This window comes from Salarias fasciatus, chromosome 1 (assembly GCF_902148845.1).
Source record: "Salarias fasciatus chromosome 1, fSalaFa1.1, whole genome shotgun sequence".
Lineage (NCBI taxonomy): Eukaryota > Metazoa > Chordata > Actinopteri > Blenniiformes > Blenniidae > Salarias > Salarias fasciatus.
Window position 1 is genome coordinate 31385111 of NC_043745.1, and position 19536 is coordinate 31404646.

Consider the following 19536-nt stretch of genomic DNA (forward strand, 5'->3'; position numbering starts at 1 on the left):
GGCATGCAACAGAACTAATGCTCAACATTAAACTTGGTCGAAGGCCTTTTTTTTTTTTTTTCCTTTTTTGCACACGTGGAGCGCGATTATGAGGAAGAGGAGGTGGAGGAGGAGTAGTTGTGGCGATACTGAGGCTTGTTGTTGAAGTCCAGGCGCTCCCCGCAGATGAGACTCTGGATGAGCCACTCCGGAGACACCAGCGGGACATTCTGCGACGTGGCGTTCTGCTCGACCGACGGCGGACAGCCGCCGTCCGCCACCACCAGGTCGTACTTCCCAGAAGGAATGTCTGCACGGATGGAGGAAGAAACTATGTTTTATCAAATCCAGGCCGAAGAAAATTTAAAGTACTTGATTAAAATGAAGGAAAAGATGGATGGAAACATTAAACACATGGTACTGGTGTGTTTTTGCGGCATGAAACGAGCAGTGCAAAAAAGAGAAATAATGTTCTCTGGTGTAAATCTGTTCAGTCATTTAGAGGTCGTGGCGTTCGCGCTGTACCTGAGCTGTCTTTGTCGGTGTGGTTGTGTCGGACGGACGACCCTCCGCCCATGGTTATCAGCTGGGCCCAAAGCTCCGCCGGCTTCTCGAACACCAGCAGGACCTTCATGGCCTTGAACGGACTGCAGCGAGGATGCCTGACGGGGAAACCAAGAGGTGACGCTTTGCCTCCGTGTTCCAAAAAGAGAAAAACGAAAACGCTGGATCTCACCACTCCACGATGGCGTCGTCCGGCCCCACGCCGGCGGGCAGCAGGTAGTTCCTGTAGTTGAGCAGCTTGTTCTCTTTGCAGCAGTCTCGGACCCAAATGTGGGACACGCACGGCACGCCGCTGGCCACGCACAGCAGGTACTTCCTGGTCCGGCAGTGCTGGTCTGCAATGAGCAGGCTCTGGTACGCCGCCTTACACTGAGGAGAGGAGAGAAGAGACCGTGTCAGTGTTCAGTTCTCCAGTTTGCTCTGCAGAAGTGACGTTTTCATCTGTACCTGCTCTTCATTGAAGTCTGGCAGGATGAAGCCTCCGCCTGCCTGCAGCTGGGACTCCGTGTATCTCTTGTTGTAGGGACCGGTCTCCACGTAATCTGTTGGACATTTAAAAAAAAGGGTGCCATGAAAATGCAGTTTGGATGATTTATTAATGTCATTTCCGGGTCAATTAATGTCTGATTTGTCCACAAATGTTGCAGAGCAACTGTATTTCACATTGAGTGTGTGATGACAGCTTAATAATCTGAAGCAACTTCAACCTTAAATGTAAATTCAGGGTTTTAAAAACAGAATCGGGAGCTTGGTGCCAGGCTCCTCTCTAATCTTCCTCACCCTCCTCGTCATCGCTCGTGATCTTGTTGGTCAGCCGGTCGACCTCGGACGAAGCCGTCAGCATGAAGGCGAAGCCCATGAAGAGCGAGGTGTTCTGGGGCAGCGGGCCGTGGGTCTCGGCCACGTCGGCGGGCTGAACCGGGAGGTCGCTGCCGCTGCCCGACGTGTTGTACGCACCGACCCGCTGAGCTGTGCAAGGCCAGGCACGAGGAAAAAAACAAAGGAGAAGGGTTACATGGAGAAAGAGCGACAAGACTTATTAACCCGAATCCCAAAAGTGAGCAGAATAATTTGTGGAAGCGATGTGACAAGAATATCTACAATCAATTAAGTGAGAAAACATTTAGTGTGCTTTCCTTGAAATCAATTTTCAAATATCAAAGATGAAAAGAAAAAAAAAAAAAAGATTACATCAATATTCAAAGAAAATCCACCCGTGAAATGCAACGTTCCTCCACCTGTGGACCAACACCATGCTAACGCTGACAACAAGCTCTTCATTACCGAGTCGGCCTCAGCAGCGGGCGGCAGACAGCAGCAGGGTGGGAGTGGGCGACGTGGGGGTCTTAATGTCTCAGTTATACTCAAAAATCACACGTTATTCATTTTGACAGGATTAAAAGACTCTTAAAATCTAAAAAACAGCATGAAACTGGTTTAAAATCTAAAAAAAAAGCTTTAAAAAGAGATTATGGTGCAATCTAAAAAAGCAGATTCAATGTTATTCTTGATAAAAGGTTTCTAAAAATCCTCCTGATTCAGTCTTGGTGGCTGTGTGGACACTGGCTCCTCCCCCCCCTCCCTGATCACACTGAGCGGCGGTCCTGGTGGGCGGGGCCACATACCCGCTCTGGCGCCCGCCCCCCTGCGGCCTCTCTTGGCCGGCGAGCGACTGCTGTCGGAGGACATCAGCTTCCTCTTCCCGGAGGGGCCGGGGGTCCGGGGGCTGCCGGAGGAGGGGCGGTTGGGGGTGGCCTGTCCTCCGGGGTTCCCTCTGCGTCTTCTTTTCCCCTCCACTAAGTTGTCTGAGGAAAGAAAAAAACGGCTTCGGTCAGGAAATTTGAGAAGAAGCATCTGGACTCCTCCCCTCCGGTTCTGGGCGTTCCTACCCAGGCTGATGTCGGACGCCTTGGCCAGGGGGGTGGAGGGCTCGTAGGGCCCCAGGCTGTGCTGCTCCCTCAGCTTGTTCCCCTGCTCCAGCGACAGGATGACGGAGGTCCGGTTGTACCACTGGGTCTGGCCGTCCCGCTCCACGCTGTAGAACAGATCCTGGCCCTCCATCTTGTGGCCCTTCACAACACCTGCGCACAAAAACGCTTCTCACTCGAAAATCGCCCTCCTGGCGTCGACTCCACTGCTCCAGATGAACGGACGAAGGGACTCGGAGGCCTTCCTCACCGATGCTGAAGTACTCGTCCTCCAGCAGGGCCGTGACCTCCGTCTCCACCGGGATGGGGTCGCACAGCAGGATGTCCTTCCCCGCCACCTCGCACTCGTAGCCGTCGTCGAAGCGCAGGCGGAACTGGCCCTCGCCGGCGTCGCTGATGATGCGGCCCGAGTAGAAGTAGCCGTTGGACGACCACTTGGCCACCACCCGCAGGCCCACGAAGCTGCTGCCGGCCGAGCTGGCCTCCTCGGGCGACGACCTGAGAGAGTCCGAGTGGTTGGCGAGCTCGGGGTCGGTGGGGCTGACGGGGAGGCGCGGCGGGAGCATGCGGTGGAAGGCTTCGTCGTCGGACGAGGAGTGGGGGTGGTGGCCGTGAGCGCCGAGCCTCTGCAGCGAGCCGCCGCCGCCTCTACAGGGGGAAACAGAGTCCGTTCAAGCCACAGGCGACGTGAAACACTGACCATACAGAGTCTGTTAAAACAAGTTCGATTTACAGTTTCAGGAAGCAACCTCACACTAAAGTGTATTTAGATTTTTGTAGATGGAATATTAGCAATGCTTCCATTCCTCTAAAAATACTGAAGTATCTCAGAGTGGAGTTTTATAACTAAACTGTTTACTCTGCAATACATGCGTTTCAACGAAAATGTCTTCTCTCTAAAAGATTTTACCTTAATACTTTTTGGGATTTCTGAAAGGAATGATTACTTGTTCCTTTAGTTGCTGGTTAATAGTGGAGAAAATGTCATTAGGCTCCAACGTTACACTGAGCTGCTTTTGTACATTTGCTTAAATTTGCACATAAGAATTGTTTGTTTCAAAAGAAAAATGAAATGATTTAGATGACAGGTCACAATTCTGATACTTTGCAGATGAAATTAGAACAAAGCCACATTTACTGAAAAAAACTCAGCTTTTAAACTGAACTGAAATTAAATTTGATGATTCTAATAAGGTGTTGTGATTTAACTATATCACATTAACTGACAGATGATACTTCTAAAGCTTTTCAATGCTTTAAATATCTGAATCCAGGGATTTGAAATCTCCAGCTTACCGACTTCCTACATTTCCACACCAATAGAAAGAACACAGCAATACTGGGAGGATCTCAGCGATTATTTTTTTAATTAAAGCAAACATCAGCAAGTGATTGGGACTGGACGTTTTCTGTTAGCAGGTCTGAGCAGAAGGATTAGTTGCAGGAGGATTAGAAGAGAAGATGAAATAAGAAACTGTTATTTCAGAGAAGTGGTGAGCCTCAGGGAGGACTCACCTGGACGGAGAGGACCGAGACGGGGGTCGCCCCCTTCTAGACCGTCCTCTGGGGGAGTGCGGGGCGAAGGCCCGGGACCCCAGGGTGCTGAAGTCTCGGCTCACTGTGAACACTGACCCCGCCCTGTGGCCCCTGTGGCCCCTGTGACCCCTGTGACCCCTCTGTTGATGCCCACCTCCCCTCCTGGGACTGCGGACACACAGAGGGGACAGACGGAGCCGGTCAGGTGACACGGGCGCCCGTCAGGGGCCACTCTCAGAGCCGGGGGCTTCCCGTGACCCCCGGCGGGCGCCCGCGCCACCGTGAGCCCGGAGCCAGCCGGGATCAGTGAATCACTCAGAAATCAGGGTGTTAGAGACTCAAAGAAAGTGAGGAAGAGCGACACCTGAAACTTCATGCATCTAAGTGCTCAGAGACGCAGCAGACAGAGCGGCGGCGAGCGGAGGCCCGGCGGCGTGGAGAGCCCGGCCCTACCTGCTGGATTTGGGCCCCCTGCTGGGCGGCATGATGAAGTCCGGCCTGCTGAAGCCGGTGCTGCTGCTGGTCCCTCCGGAGCTGTGCTGCAGGCTGGACGCCTTTGAAGACAGCGAGCTGATGTCAGCCAGGTCGCCGGAGGTCACGGAGCTGCCGGTGCGGCACGGCGAGATGTCGCTGTCCAGGACGTGGCAGTCCACCACGGGCTCCTCGTTCTCCTGAAGGCACAAATCAGACTCATCATACAAAAAAAAAAAAAAAAATCACTGACTGACTGTGACCAACAGAAGAAGAAACACTGAAAGCATCCGGGATCTCCAGCCGGGATCTCGGTAGACGAAGATTTACCTCCGTGACTTTGCGGTCCACCTCTTTTCCGTCTTCATAGTACACGTCCGTGATGATCCGTGTGACGGTGGTCCGCACTTCCTGGATGGTTCGCACATGTCTGCGGTGCGACGGGACGGGAGCTCTTCTGAAGGACGGAGACTCCGGTTCACCCTTTGACAGAAAGAAAAAGTCAAAGTCTGCTGGATGAAGTTTCTCCTGAAGTGTATTTTTCTTTTTCTTTTTAAGGCGAGAGCTCGGAGTGCGTACCCTGCCAGCAGGAGAGCGAAGCCCCGCAGCATCGAAACTGGTCTGCTGGGAAACTGTCCGCTGAGGAACAGAGGAAGAGATCGTCAGCATTTTCTACATTACGGGTCTGAAATGTGATACTGCGACCGTTCATTCATAAGATGACCAACAGACCTTGCGTGACTGAGTGGGGGTGCCGACGCTGTCGAAGGTCTGAGGTAGAGCCGCCTTCTGCCTGACGTTCGTCTTGTTTGAGGACGGCGGCGGCGCCGGAGCTTCAGGCGGTCCTCGCCTCTCCCCAGACGGCTCGGCGGGGACGGCGGCCTCCTGCGGTGCTTCGGGCTGTAAAGGCTCCGACTGGCTGTTCGGAAGGCTGTTGCATCCGAGTGAGGACGTCTGAGAGCTCCTCAGCGGCGAGACGAACAGCTCCCCTCTGGAACAAAGGAAGAGAAACTGATCCTGAAGTACAGATCCATCAGACGTTCTGATTTCTTCTGCTGCTGCAGGGGAAGGCAACGACCAGCCAAAGACAATATGGTTGACTTTATTTTCCTAAAACAATTCAGTTTCCTTGTCTGTAATGTTTATCCACTGGCAGCATGAGTGCCAGTGGAAGCAGAAGGACACAAGCAACAACTCACAGCCAACGAAAGACATCAACTCCAGCATCCAAAAGTAGATCTTCCTCTCTCACGCAGAGGGGAAACCAGGAGGGCCTGTTTCTGTCTAATAAAATACTTTATAAACATAGAAATCTATTCGTCTCTCCTCAGCTCAACTTCACGAGAAGCTGCAGTGAGACTAAAAGTACAACTGTCTTGGAAAATTGAAAACATGTACTATATATCATACAATTTGTTTTATATAATAAATTAAAGCCACGGTAAATAAAGGCATTTTGAAGATGGATACATCTTTAATACCATTTCATCCAGCTCTGATGGCAAACTTGTGTTTGAGTGAAATACCAGCGGAATCACCTCTGAATGTTTTGAAGGTTTAGATTGGAAAACGATCTGCTCCACTAACTGAGCCACGCTAAACTCAACAACAGCGACCTTTAAAGTTCTGCTGCGACTGGTCCACCTCCACACTCGACCTCCGTGCTGCAACAACATGTGTGTTTACCGAACATGTGAGGAGTTTTCTCCTGGTCGGCCTTCCTCCTCCTCCTCCTCATCTTCCTGCTGCTGCTGCTGCTGACGGTGAGCCTGTCGGACCCGACTGAACACCGACGGGCTGCTGAAACATCAAATCATTTACAAACTTTCAGTCCACAGTTCAATGAGCGACAGAAGCCCTGCAGGAGCTGGAAGCTGTTGGATGAAAAACATTTCTTAAAAATGTTCATAACACTGAATTATCAAATTAAAAAAAAAAGATGTAGGGATACATCGGGTGAACTTGTGATATGCAATAATGTTTTTTTAACGAATCACAGCAATATTGAAATACTACACAACACTCGGAGATGTTTTTTTCTTCATATCTAAAATGTGATTACTCTGAATATGCAGAGCATAAAAGCAGAGAGCATGAAAACGATTTACAGGAGCTCAGTCAGTTGTTATATATGCAAACCGAAGCTTCTGAGTCATCTGCAGGAATTAGAAGCACAAGTATAAGGAATCTGATTTATATGCATCAAAAGCTTGAAGACAGAACTCAGGGTCAGTTACCTGGCTACGATGGTGGAAGGAGTTGTAACCTTGGTGACTGATCCGTCCTCCTCAGAGAGCGTCGGCTCTGCAGAGAAACACAAGCGGATGATGGGAGTGTGTAGTTTAATACTGAAGCCACCTAGCCGCTCCTGAAGTCGGTGAAAGCCCTCTTCAGGCTGTGTGAACGCATGAAATACGGTACTGAAACTCTCTTACTCTGCAGGCTGAAGCGCTCCGAGCTGCCCTCCTCCACCGGCGTCACCAGCTTCATCCGCAGACTCAGCTTCCCGTCTCCTTTGTCGGCCGAGTCTTCCACGCTTTCCCCCGACGCGACGTCGCCGGCAGCCATCACTACGTCTGTGGAGACGTCGCCCGCTGTCCCCGACTTTTCGGAAAAGGAGGTGATCTCTGGGAAACAAGCGGAACGCAAACTGTGACGCTGGGTTATCGGTGACGATGGTGCAAACAGACGAGTCTGCAGCAGGAAGCCCCACCGATGGGAGTGCTGTGTCTGTGTCTCAGGGTCTGCTTCAGCTGGCTGATGAGGGGAGGCGTCGCTCCGACAACGGGGCCGATCAGCTCGCCTTCTTTAGGCAGCGTGAAGTGGAAGGAAATATCTGCAGAAGGAAAACATGAGTTGGATGCAGAGAATGACTGAAACCGATTCATGAAAGCATTTTTTTTCTGTTTTAAGGTCATAACTCTGCTCTGATTAATTCCAACCTGTGTTTCTGTAACTTTCATGTTTTCTACTTTGGTTGTTAGTTCTGTTCTTCTTGGTGAGATTTCTCTCTTGAATCTATCTTCGCACCTGGCCTGCTTTAAATTGAACCTTTTTTTTTTTTCTCAGTTTGCATAAATACGGTAATGGCACAAAAATAACATAATAACTTGCAGTTATTGTATTTTGTGAGTGCTCACCTCCTGAGCTGTCACTCAGACTCTTGTCTTTGAGGCCGTCTGCTTCGTCTCCTGCCTTTTCAGTCTGAGACGGCCTCTCCGGAGCCTCCGCCTCTTTCTCCTGCGGCTGGTGGCCGTTGGTGGATGCCGACGTTTTGTCTGCGATGGGTTGGGAGCCGTTAGTCTTTGACAGCGGCGTCGTGTCTTTCAGGTAAACCTGAGAGTCCCGCTCGCTGTCGGTTACGATGATGACGCTGCCGTCCTCCTCCTCCGCCTCCACCGGCTGCTCCTCCTCCACCTCCACCTCCTCCATGGGCTCAGGAGACAGCAGCTGGCTCTCGGAGATTACCAAGGCCATTCCTGAGGCTACAGTAGTGTTCTGCTCCTCCTCTAGAACTTCCTCCATCACCACCTCCTCCTCCTCCTCCTCCTCACCCAGTTTCTGCGACTGAGTGTTACTAGCAGCACCGCGCTGCTGTGACAGTGATTCCACAGAAGACGGATTTTTCATCATTTCTCCTCTCGAGTCAAGAGAACTCTTCACTACGTCGACCGCCGATGACTGGGAGAGTTTGGACTGGGAAGGGAAGCTGCGCGGCGAAAGGTCACTGGGGTCACGGGGGGTCTCCTGCACACAGCTGTTCGCGGTCAGATCGAAGGAGTCGAGCTTCGGCTGAGAGCAGGACGCCGCTTTTACATTCACATTTTGTACATTCAGAGAAGTCACTGTGTCAGATTTCTGGGACAGACTGGACGCTTCGCTGCAGCGCTTCGGTGATTCGGCGGCAGCCGGCGGCTCCGGGGGGACGGCGGTACGCTCCTCTTTCTTGTCGCAGCTTGAAATCGCAGAGTCGCTGGCATCGATGGCCGACGGCTCCTCCAGCTCATCGATCTGCGTGGCCTGGCTGTCCTCCTCAACCTCCTCCGGGGCCGGATCATGCTCGCCGCCGCCGTCCGTGTTTACGGACAGCTGCAAAGGCAAAGAGAAGGAAGCTGGCTCCAGCTTCTGAGACTGAGTCTCACAAGGCAACGACGCAGACTTCTTAGCCGACTGCTGGGAGGCCTCCTGGCTCTGCGTGGGCACAAACACGTCCTGAGGAAACAAATGCAGAAGCACTTTAACACAGCATTTTTCTACGTGGGTTTGCTCCATTGCCTGGACTTGACAAGTGCAGAATGCAGACTGAGGAGGGATTGTTTCTTTTGCTTTCAAGCCAGTTTTGGAGGAATTAACAGCACTAACTCAAACCTACAGAGGGTCAGCGTGGGGGGGGGCTGGGGGCTGGACAGTCTAAGTTAGTCGACCCTGAACTGGACTTAACCAGGAGGGTTTATTTTCCCAAAAAGGGGGGTACAAAACCCAAGTCCCCAAAATGTTTGGACACATTTTATCCATAATATAACACAAACAAATCTTATGTTTTTTTATTCTCTGTTAGTAACAACTTCTAAAAGGAAAGAAGGGCAACAAAAGTCTAAAAAAGTTAAGTTTTACCAACTCTTTTCACTAATTAAAAGCATTTTGCAACCAACTAGGTGAGACTCTTTGGCCACTAAGATGACGGTGAGTAAAAAGAGTGTGTTTGGATGCAAATTCTCACAGTCTGGTGAATTAGAACTATGTGAAAAATATAGTAGAAGTATCTACAGTGATGATGTATTTGTTTTGTAGCCTGTGAAGATGGAAGAGGTATCACTGTACAGAAAAACCGTAGGAAATGTGAGAGGAAACTAAAGAGAAGATTGGAAGAGAAAACTGATAACTTCCCATTTATCTTAGAACTAAAGCTAATTCTATTTCGTTACACACTTGCAGTTGTATTTAGCCATCGCAGTAACACGTAGTGTAACGGCGAACGGTATTGTTCTTGCTCAGTTTCTTCTGTATTATTCTTTGTCCCACGAGAATGCATTTTTGACCCCCTGAACATAGCTGAATGTGGGGTTTTTTGGTATCTACGCGACCGGCCCGGCGAAAAATTCGATAAAATGTATACCTCCACACTCCACAGTGACAGATCAACACTGGCTCAACAGCGCCACCTACAATCAGACCAATATGGCCCAGACAGTGGGCATATTTTGACGTTGGAACACGAAATTCACACCAGTAGTAGTCAGTACGTTTACATGCAGCCAATAACCCTTTTCAAACCCTTTTCAAACTCGAATGTTGGCAATAAACCAACAGCGTGTGGCCATGTAAACACCCGCCAAAACCCGGAAAAGCTAATTTTAGAGATTTGTAAAACCCGATAAAGACCGCTGGGTTACTCCTTTTCAAACTCCAAAGTACCGCCGTGTATACAGATAACGAGTTAAGGGATATTGTTTTTATTTCTGCGCATGCTCCCATTCGCAATGAATCTTGGTCTTCTGAGTCCAGCAACGAGTAGGCGCGAAACTCACCACATTTTTGACCGTGTGACGCTTCCGTAACGCACGATACGAACTGTTATTCTGAGCGCGCACATCGCACATGCTTCCTTCTGAAAGTCGGCGATTTGTATGGCCTGCAGAAAAATCATGAACAACAGAACAACCGTTCTGTCTGCGTTCCGTCTACAGAACGGAATCACCGCAGCAGCATCCGCCTCTGCAGTCCAGTGGAGGAGGTTGCCAGATTTGTCGATCGAACCCGTAAGCAGCCCAAACCTTCATCTCGGTTGAAAATGCACGTTAAAACCGTATTTGTATGATACAAAAACACGTCATAAACACATAATCATTTAATCAACCCATCCAACGTGTTCAAAAATGAAGCTTGCTTTGGCGGAAACCTCACCCAATCTGGCAACACAAAGCCGCTCCGGTCAGAGCTGTTTTGTTTTGAGAACAGCATGACGTGCACCGTGGTTTGGAAAGGGATATCCCGATTGAATGCGCTGACTTGTAAATGGGGTAACTCTGTCTGTTAAAGCGTGTAAACGGGGTTTTCCTAATTGTTTCAGGAACCCAGATATTGACCTGAACCCAAATTTTAGCTGCATGTAAGCATGAGGGGACAAACAGAAAACTCTCTTGGCCAAAATCTGTGGGACCAACAGGAAGGCGGCCATCTTGGATACAAAATTGGCCGCCATTTCACTTTTGATTTTTCAAATGAACTGAACTCTTACTTCCTTTCTTCCAAATGAGCCCAAACTCAGCACATTGCATCTAGACACATTGATTTTCAATAATCAGCCAGCTTTTTTTGATATGTCGCTCGGTCTCCTCACAGCACGCCGTCAAAAAAGTCTTCATTTCCTGTTATTTCCACAGCCCCTCACGAGCTCAGGCATTGTCCTACAACACTCAGATTACAGTCAGCTATGTGCCATAATGGTCCTCATGTAATGCATTATAAAGTTTAATACAACTCAACTCTATGGCGCCCCCTACCATAGACCTAAAACATTAACATTCTTCCACAGCAACCAAACTGTGCAGTAAAATTCTACGCCTGAAGACAAGCAAAACATTATATTACCATTTTGATGCATTTATAACCATTGGCCAGCAGGGGCGCAACAACCCCCCCCCCCCCCCCCCCCCCCCCCCCCCGCGGCTTTAATTTTTTATTGTGTTGATGGGAACCTGCCAAAAAGGATAATAAATTAAGTTTGATGCAATCTGGAGACGTAAATTCAGGTTAAATTATTCCTTTCTGAGGTGAAGAAACACGTTCAGCAAATCGGAGGTCTTACATTAAATTAAAAAAACTCTAGAAAAAAAAAAACACATGGAAAAAATTGATGTAAGGTAGATAAACAAATGTTGGGGTCATTTTGTCTGAATGGGAAGTAAACTAACATCCTGAATCTGTAGCAACGGTGTAATTTCTCCAGCATGTCTGAATCAGGCATTTTTTTTGATACAGAAAGGGGTCAAACCTGCAGAACTCATACCTAAATATTGCTTTTCAGAGCACTTACATGAGAGAACTGTGGCTGGGAGGGGATGGAAAGCGGACGCTCTAACATATAACCCGGAGAATTCTGGGATATCGGCGTTGAGACGGACGGATGTGGCTTTGAAGTGGATTCGGTCTCCATCGGCTCGTCTCTGTCTGCCACTCTGTCGTCTGGAGGAAGGGAAGTGTCCATCGGTTCATCAGCACCTGAAAAAGCAGAAACACTGAAGCTCAACCCCCCTCTGATTGGAGATGAATCACTGAATCACTTGATCGTTTACCGTTCTCTGGTCCTGTTGGCGAGCTGGGAATAATGATCGGAGTCGGGCTTAAGTTGTCTTGGGTGGGGGCGATGTAGTCCACGGAGCTCCTGGAGGGGGGAGAAGGAGTAAACGGAGCTGAATATTGGGAGATTTCCTGGGGTCGGAGGGGTGAAGGCGGGCCGTGACTCACTGGGATAGACTCTCCTGCACCAGCGTTCCCTGGCCGGACAGGTGCAGCAGCCGCAGGGTGTGGGCGGGGGTGGAGGTGGGGTGGCCCGGCTGCTCCGGCTCACACACGGTGCTGTCCACCGCAGTGCCTGAGAGCAGCAATGGAGGATTGTTCATTCAAGTCAAGTGATTTCATCCTGAAGGCGGTGGTTTCACATTGAAATATGAAAATTGACCTGCAGACATTTAGCTTCACTGTAGTCAAGGTTTTATTTGTTTCCTTAAATGAGAAATATAGTGAGGAGTCTGGGTTGGGCCTTTCTGGATGGAGTTTGCATGTTCCTCCTAAGCATTTGGAAATTTCCAGAGTACACTTCTTTACTCCCAAAGTCAAAAAAAGCTAAAACTAAACAGCTGAGATCAGTCAGGTTCTTCTGTTTCTTTGCTGAAAAAATAAAAAAGCAAAAACGAACTCTCTACAGCTTGCAGCAGCATCACAGAACGACGGATCTGAAGCGTGTGCGGATGTGTGAACGGAATCCAGACCTGACTTGTCGTTGTCGAACAGGTCCTGCTGCGACGACAGGATCTCACAGTCCGGCCGGTCCTGCTCTCCGGAGGCCTGCAGGTTCTGCGAGTGCAGCAGCGTGTGGATGTTCATCTGCCGGGCCGACGGACCCAAACAGTCCGACGAGCTGCTGGAGCTGACCTCCGACCTGCAGGGGAACACGTCCAGACGTCAGACGACCACAGGGTACCATCTGCAGCATGTGCAGGCTGGAGGTGGAGCTGTACCTCACTGCTTTGTTGTCCTGACTCTCTGAAGTTCTTGAGCTGACGTTCTGCTCTGCTGGAGATGGAGAGACATCAGATTGACTCTTCAAAGCATTAGACGCCACTGCGAAGCCTCTGATCGGGCTCTAACTAAAGAAGAAGGGTCAGATTCAACTGTCACACTTCAGCTGCTGGAGTCAGGGTTTAAATTCCTCAGCATACTGTGCATTTCACCTGGAGCTTCTCAGAGCACGGCGAGCCAGAAATCTCTGCTGCACTTCAAATTAGATCAGAAAATGACAACGTAATGCATGAAGGGGGAAAAAAAAATACAGAGTTTCTATAAATAAAATCCTCAGTACCTGATTTGCTGCATCTCTCGCTGTCTGACTGAGGCACGATGTCTCCGTCCTGACTGTTCAGCTCTTCGTCGCGCAGGTCCTGACTCTGAGAGAGCATCAGGAAGCCAAACTGAGAAGATCCTCCTGAAACACACACAAAGATACACACACCCTCTTTAAAAAAAAATAAAAATACACACTACCCTGAGCAGATAAGTGTGGGGCAGTGCAACAATGAAAAAAGAGACACTCAGATGTGTACAGTGATGTAAACACACACTCTATGAGATCTTAACAGTCATTCATTGAATAACACTGGATTCAGACAGACTGGAAATGTTTTGTAGAAGAGTGTAAATACATGTATATCACATAAAACAACCCATTACGTGTTAGGCGACACACATTTTGGGTATTTCAATGACTTTTAAGGGCTTATTCATATTAAATCCCTTCTGTAAGCAAAATAAGTGAAATAATGATAGACTTCGTGACAATATACCCTCTGGTATACTACTGACACTACACATAATAAGACTGTCCACAAAAAAATCTGAATTAGTTGGTGAGGAACTAGTACACAGGGGTTTGAAAGTACTTTTAAAATATTCCAATCTTAAAGTCACCTTGAAGACAAACATAGTCGCTGCTGTGGATTACAAAATGTCAAAAAAAATTCAAATATGTCTTTTTAGCACATTTGCCAAAATAAATTTAAGTCATTTTAACACTATTTGGGGATTTGTGATAAAAGCACGTCGATGCTGTCTCCGACTGTGATACAGAGCTAATCTCATGATATGACTCAATCACGCAGTTTTTATGGGCGGCTTTATGAGGCTTCGAGTTCTGCTGTGTAAATCCCCGTTTCACCTCCTGTGGCTGGAACCAAAGCCGCGACATGACTCAGCGCAAATGTGAATGATGAAGCAGATTTTAATGAGGTGTGACCTGAAGAGGACAGAGACACACCTCGTCCTTATGTTTTAGCTTCTGAGTACACACTGTTTGTGTGTGTGTGTGTGTGTGTGTGTGTGTGTGTGTGTGTGTGTGTGTGTGTGTGTGTGTGTGTGTGTGTGTAAAACAATTCACATTCAAAGGTCACATTTGTAACCTCAGTGAAGCTGCAGGGAAAACTAATCTTCTCGAAGTTGGGAGCCACCTTTTACACTGGCAGGGTGCCGGATCGGCACAATAACAGAAAACATGACAAGAGGTGAAATTCGTGGCATCATTACTGGTAATTAACTTGAAATCCTGATAAACCAAGACTCATCACTGCCACCTACAGCTCACATGAAGAATTACTTCAATGTGGCTTTATTTTTTTTATTTAATTTAATTATTCAAAAAATGATTGTGTTACTATTATTAAATGGTTGCTTGAATGTTTGACAGTTTGTGATATTTTCTGTTATAATATAGTGATTTATTTTGATCCTGACATGACAACAGATTGAAAATTGGTTTTTACTTTAATAGAAATTCAATTTTGTGCACCTTTGTATCAAGAGATTTTGTTCAACATTTCAAAAATATTTAAACGTTTTCTATTCGACTGCTTATTGTGACATTTTATTTGTTGTCTCCTCTTCGTCTTGATTCTGTCAGCTTCAGTCTTTGCTTCAGGGAACTTACCATCAGACTGAACGCAGTGTGTTGTAGAATCAGCTCCAGACTCCATTTCAGCGTCTTCTAGCAAACACCTGGAAAATCAGGCAAAGACACACATTTACGACCTCGCTCCAGAAATCACCAAAGTGCTGAAACACAAACTGCAAACTTACTTCTTCCTGTTGGGCAGAGGGCAGAGGGTTATGACTTGACTCTGCTCCTGGGACGCTGATGTTGGGTTGGCGGATGTGAGAATTTCTAAACAGAGAGAAGGAAAGCGTGTTTAGATCGTTTCTCTTCAAATAAGACAAAGTGCATTGGGGAAATCTCTGACCAGGTTCAGCTTGGTTGTTGTTGTCAGACTGGCTGTCGGTCTGAGAGCTTCTGCTTCCTAACGGGGAGGATATCAGCTCCTGGAGAAGAACGAGAAAGTCAGGAAACTCACAAAGAATCTCTTTCTGTAGAGAGATGAGCATATGGGGTAAAAAAAATAAAGCAGACTGTTTACAATTGGTAATGTTTAATTCTCCTCTCTCAGATCTGTGGCTGTGGACAAATCAGCTGGATGTAGAAAATGTACCAGGGCCGAGCGAATTAACATTCCGAATTTGTACCCGTTTTGGAATTTGCAACTCTGATATTGGATGAGAGCCTTCAGCATCACAACAGAAACTGCTCTGGCAATTTAAATTTTTTCGCTCTTTTGATTTGCAACTAATTGATTTCATCTTGCAAAATCTGCACTTCATCCCGCCGAGCCTGTGACTGGAACATCCCATTGAAATGCTTCGGGGCAGATGTCAAGCGCACACTGAAATTGCTCTTTTATGTTTTATTGTTTTTCCTTATTTTTCCACATATTGTGCTTTTAGCGTTTCTGCAATCTTTTCTGAACCAAAAACAGTTGATCACTGTAATCTGGGCCTTGGCTTGTGTTTATTTTTGTTACTGCACGATTCTCACAACGCTATTTTTAACCCCTTGATGACCGTCCCCCCAGACCCAGAATGTAGGCGATAAGCTCTGTGGACAATAAGCTAAGAAGGCGCAGGGCCGTGCAGCCTGCCGTCTGCCTCATGAAAACACTGTGTGTGGTTGTTCCATCTGTGTCACTTGTCACTTTACACGTCAGCTCTCTAACAACTGCCAAACTTCGGTCAAACCTCATCTGTCATCTAAAGCTGTTTTTGAAACCTACCTGTTCTCTTTGACACCATGTGAGCTCATGGCATTTACTAATCTCTGAAATGACCTTTACATTACTCATGTCATGTTCATATTCTTTATAATTTGTTTTAACCGTGTTTATTTTATCGTGTGAATTGTGAACTGAGCACTTTTGCACCTCATTTATTTGTACAGGACTTTAGTGTTTTTGAAAGTGCTTTACAAATAAAGATGGATTGGACTGAATTGGAATAAGATTTGGCATTTGGGTATAATGCATGTTTACAGTAACCTTGCCGGCAAGCTGAATTCTCGCGGTATTTGTTCTCACACACCACGAGAATCCATCTTGTACCGCTCGGGCTTGTACTGCTCGATCAGACTTTTTTTCGGCCGGACCAATCACGCTCTGATTTTTTTTCGGTCGGACCAATCACGCGTCGTTTAGGGCGGGACATCAAGCTTTGACGGAAGCAGGAAGTGCTAATAATATTAGCATGGCTAGCGAAAACAATGGATATCCCGACAGCGATTAAATCTGTTTTGGATGAATCCTCTTATTGCGTTTTTGAAAAACGACCAGCAAGAGGTTTTTTTTTTGCAGTGATTGGCTGAAACTAAACATGGTTAGGCGGGAGCACTGTGTCCTTCCGTCCAATGAATGCAAAGAGTTCTACAGCAAGTCCCTCCTTCCCCGAACTGATTTGCCGAGTGAAATCCTAGATTGACTTGTGAAGCAATTCGTTGCTGCACATGTGAATATGGCTTTTGCCAGGTTATATTTACAGAAAATCTGCTCAAAATAGGTTGTCCTTAAGAAGTTCATAGTTCACACGGAATGAGTTATGGCACTGAGCTCCCAAATAAAAATGGCAAACTTCCTTTGTGTGTCTGCTTTTTGCTCACATGAGGGTAATGTTGAGGTCACAAAACTCTTTCTACACGTTTCTCTGCATGTGTGTGAGCTGATCAACAACAGCACCGATGGGGTATGAAGAGTGTTTCTGCTGCTTTTTTAATTTATCCATGCTTTTCCAACCAAGTCTATATTTACTACACCATCTGGGTCACATGACGACACATTTCTTTCATATGGCCGATATTGAGTGGGCCTGCAAAATGAGGATAGACAGTTTAAATGAGTCTAAATGTTTTTATCATACTGTTCCCTGCCTTCATGCGTGGGTGGTTTTATTACAAAAACACAGCGTCACGTTTCGCTCTCAAATACTACCTGCACTCTAATAAATATGAGGTCACACTACAAGGCAATATTATCTTTATTATACTTCCTCTCACATTTCAGATATATGGTGGTGTGCACAGTGTGACTTTTTTAATTATTTCATACAACAAAGTCACTATGTATTGTTTTCCACTGTTGCAGAAATATTCAATTGTGGCCACCGTGACACACATCTATCAGGAGACCACACACACAGGTAATGACAAACTTATCAGACAAAACAATGCTGATTTTGTGAACTAGGACTGTAAACTGTCTGGCCTGAATGTGAAATAAAGATAAAAAGTCTTATTCAACATATATCTTGGTGATAAATAATGTAATTTTACAAAAACTGTAACTGTGGCAAAATAATTGTTCAATAATGATGATACTTTTCAATACTAACACCCTATTGATGCACAAAACAATTTTCTCAAACTCAGTGGGTTTATTGCTTCAAGCGCCATCACAAAACAAGAGTCTGTTGATCACATCTAATTTATCCACCATGTGGATAAAAGATCTGTTATTAACTAATAATGACAATAACATTATCAGTGCATTATATTTATTACATACAATATAATGGAATAATACCAAAGAAAGATGCTTTGGGTACTTCAAATGGGTACTTCATGTGGATTTCATTCATTTCCATTGTTTGCCTGCAGGACTTGTACCTGCATGTCTCTGACCACAGCTGGTCACATGAAACAGCTGGATTCTGCATCCTGCACACAATGCAACTCCACTGTCTCCCCAGCTCCACGAATAATAAACTCGACATGAACCGATTCGGGTCAAGTAGTCCTGGATCTTACCAGTACCGGGCTGCGGGCGGTGGGCTGCAGGCTGGACAGGCGGCGAGCCAGCAGAGCTCGGTAGCTGCTCTCGGGATCGTCCTCCAAAGCGACGCTGTCCGGCTGGGAGTCCTCCACGATCAGGCACGGGTTTTCAGGCTGAGGCAGGCTGGAGTCCAGGTCACTTCCACCGGGATCCATGAGGTCAGGTCGAGGACGGGAGACGCCGGGCTACTGTTGCGGTCTAGCCGAGCAGCGAGGAGACGAGGACGGCAGCCATGTGAGTCGAAGGCAGGTTATTGTTAGCGGAAAGCACCTAGCAGCAAAACTAGCACGAGCCGCTCCGCCCAGCAGTCACATCAAAAGCGGTCTGGAGCGCAGCGGAGAAGCTACAGAGAAAGCTCATCGCACACCAGGGGACGCTGGCGTTTACCGACATCCGAGCGACATTGTGAAGCTTCCACTGGGGCGATTTTGTGTTGACGACACTTTCTTGCTTTGTTTAAAAACACAACAAAGTTCCGGATCGCCCCCTTTCTCCCGGCAAAACTCACATGATTAGATTTCATTGGTCCGGACGGTTCGTGACGTCACAGAAGAGCGCTGATTAGTTTGATGGTTGCAGGACATTTTAGAAATACAGGAGTAATTAGTAGTCAGCAAATAAACTATGCTGTCTTTCCATACTCAGAAAAATGGTTGAATGCAATTTATCAATTTATGTTTTTTGTTGGATCAGTTTATTCAAGTAGTAGTACAGTCCATGTGACTCCCATGTCCAATACATTATTATAACTGTCCTTTGTTATCATGTGTATTTTTGAGTGTAATTGATAATAGAGTACAGTAAACACGACTTTCTTGGTGTTCTGGGTGTATATTCAAACCCAAATGCTAGCATATGTTTTATAGGTACAGTGTAGGTAACCTATTGGGGTTTCAAAGTTTTTTTTAAGTGTTTTGATATTGATTGTTTTCAATTCAATTCAATTCAGCTTTATTTATAAAGTGCCAATTACAACATAGCCAACAGTCATTTCTAGACAATTTTACAGAGAAAACTCAACAGCTCCACATGAGCAAGTATAAGCGACCATGGAAAGGAAAAACTCCCCTTTTTTCCCCTTTTCATGTATTTCTTGAGTCACACATAACCTGTATTCACAGTTGCTTTTAACTTTAGCTTTAAAAATTTACAATCTCTATGCTCAGACTCTGAGCATACTCTGAGCCTCAGAGTATGCAGTGGCCTGAAGGTTTGAGAAGCAGGCTTGTTTTCAGAGGCTGGTAGGTTTGAATCCCACTGCTGACCCTGTGGGTGAGCAAGGCCCTTGATCCCAAGCAATTCCCTTGGTGTTACATGACAGCAGCCCACTACTCCCTGCAGAATGCGTAAAGGTGAATATAATAGGATGGACTACATTGAAAGAAATCATTTCCCTAGGGAAATAGATGAACTAACAAAAAAAATAGAGTCATTATAATGTAGCTGATTGAACTGGTTCTGGTGACTCTTTCGGTTCTGCTTTAGGTTTAATCTGCAGCGGTAACGTTCTTTACACATTGAGCTCTCTGATGTTATCCTTTTCAATCTGTTCATTTTTTTATATTTCATCTTTAGCTTTGAGTCTCTCAGTCAGTATTGTCTTGTCTATGCCCTCTATTGTTACTCTCCTGAAAGTTTTTTTT

The 19536-nt window shown here is 46.8% G+C and overlaps 1 protein-coding gene across 3 annotated transcripts; it reads right to left on the reverse strand.

Annotated features, from left to right (window-relative positions):
* Positions 1 to 63: 63 nt before the first annotated feature.
* tp53bp1 (tumor protein p53 binding protein, 1) lies at positions 64 to 18374 on the reverse strand. Of its 3 annotated transcripts, none has more exons than XM_030088558.1 (28): positions 17869 to 18374; positions 14987 to 15065; positions 14826 to 14910; positions 14677 to 14744; positions 13060 to 13182; positions 12719 to 12770; positions 12470 to 12639; positions 11946 to 12072; positions 11774 to 11862; positions 11515 to 11699; positions 7619 to 8690; positions 7192 to 7314; positions 6914 to 7105; positions 6716 to 6782; positions 6165 to 6278; positions 5211 to 5469; positions 5058 to 5117; positions 4809 to 4961; positions 4461 to 4678; positions 3987 to 4175; positions 2722 to 3119; positions 2433 to 2624; positions 2169 to 2348; positions 1324 to 1512; positions 991 to 1085; positions 716 to 912; positions 505 to 641; positions 64 to 289 (listed from the first exon to the last, which is right to left on the reverse strand). In XM_030088558.1, the coding sequence occupies exons 1-28, from the start codon at positions 18046 to 18048 to the stop codon at positions 87 to 89; spliced, it is 5196 nt and encodes a 1731-aa protein (XP_029944418.1). In that variant the 5' UTR covers positions 18049 to 18374; the 3' UTR covers positions 64 to 86. The 3 variants fall into 3 exon arrangements, with proteins under 3 accessions (XP_029944418.1, XP_029944417.1, XP_029944419.1); XM_030088557.1 differs by having other exon boundaries at positions 12719 to 12773; positions 17869 to 18373; XM_030088559.1 differs by lacking the exon at positions 3987 to 4175 and having other exon boundaries at positions 12719 to 12773; positions 17869 to 18371.
* Between the last annotated feature and the right edge of the window lie 1162 nt (positions 18375 to 19536).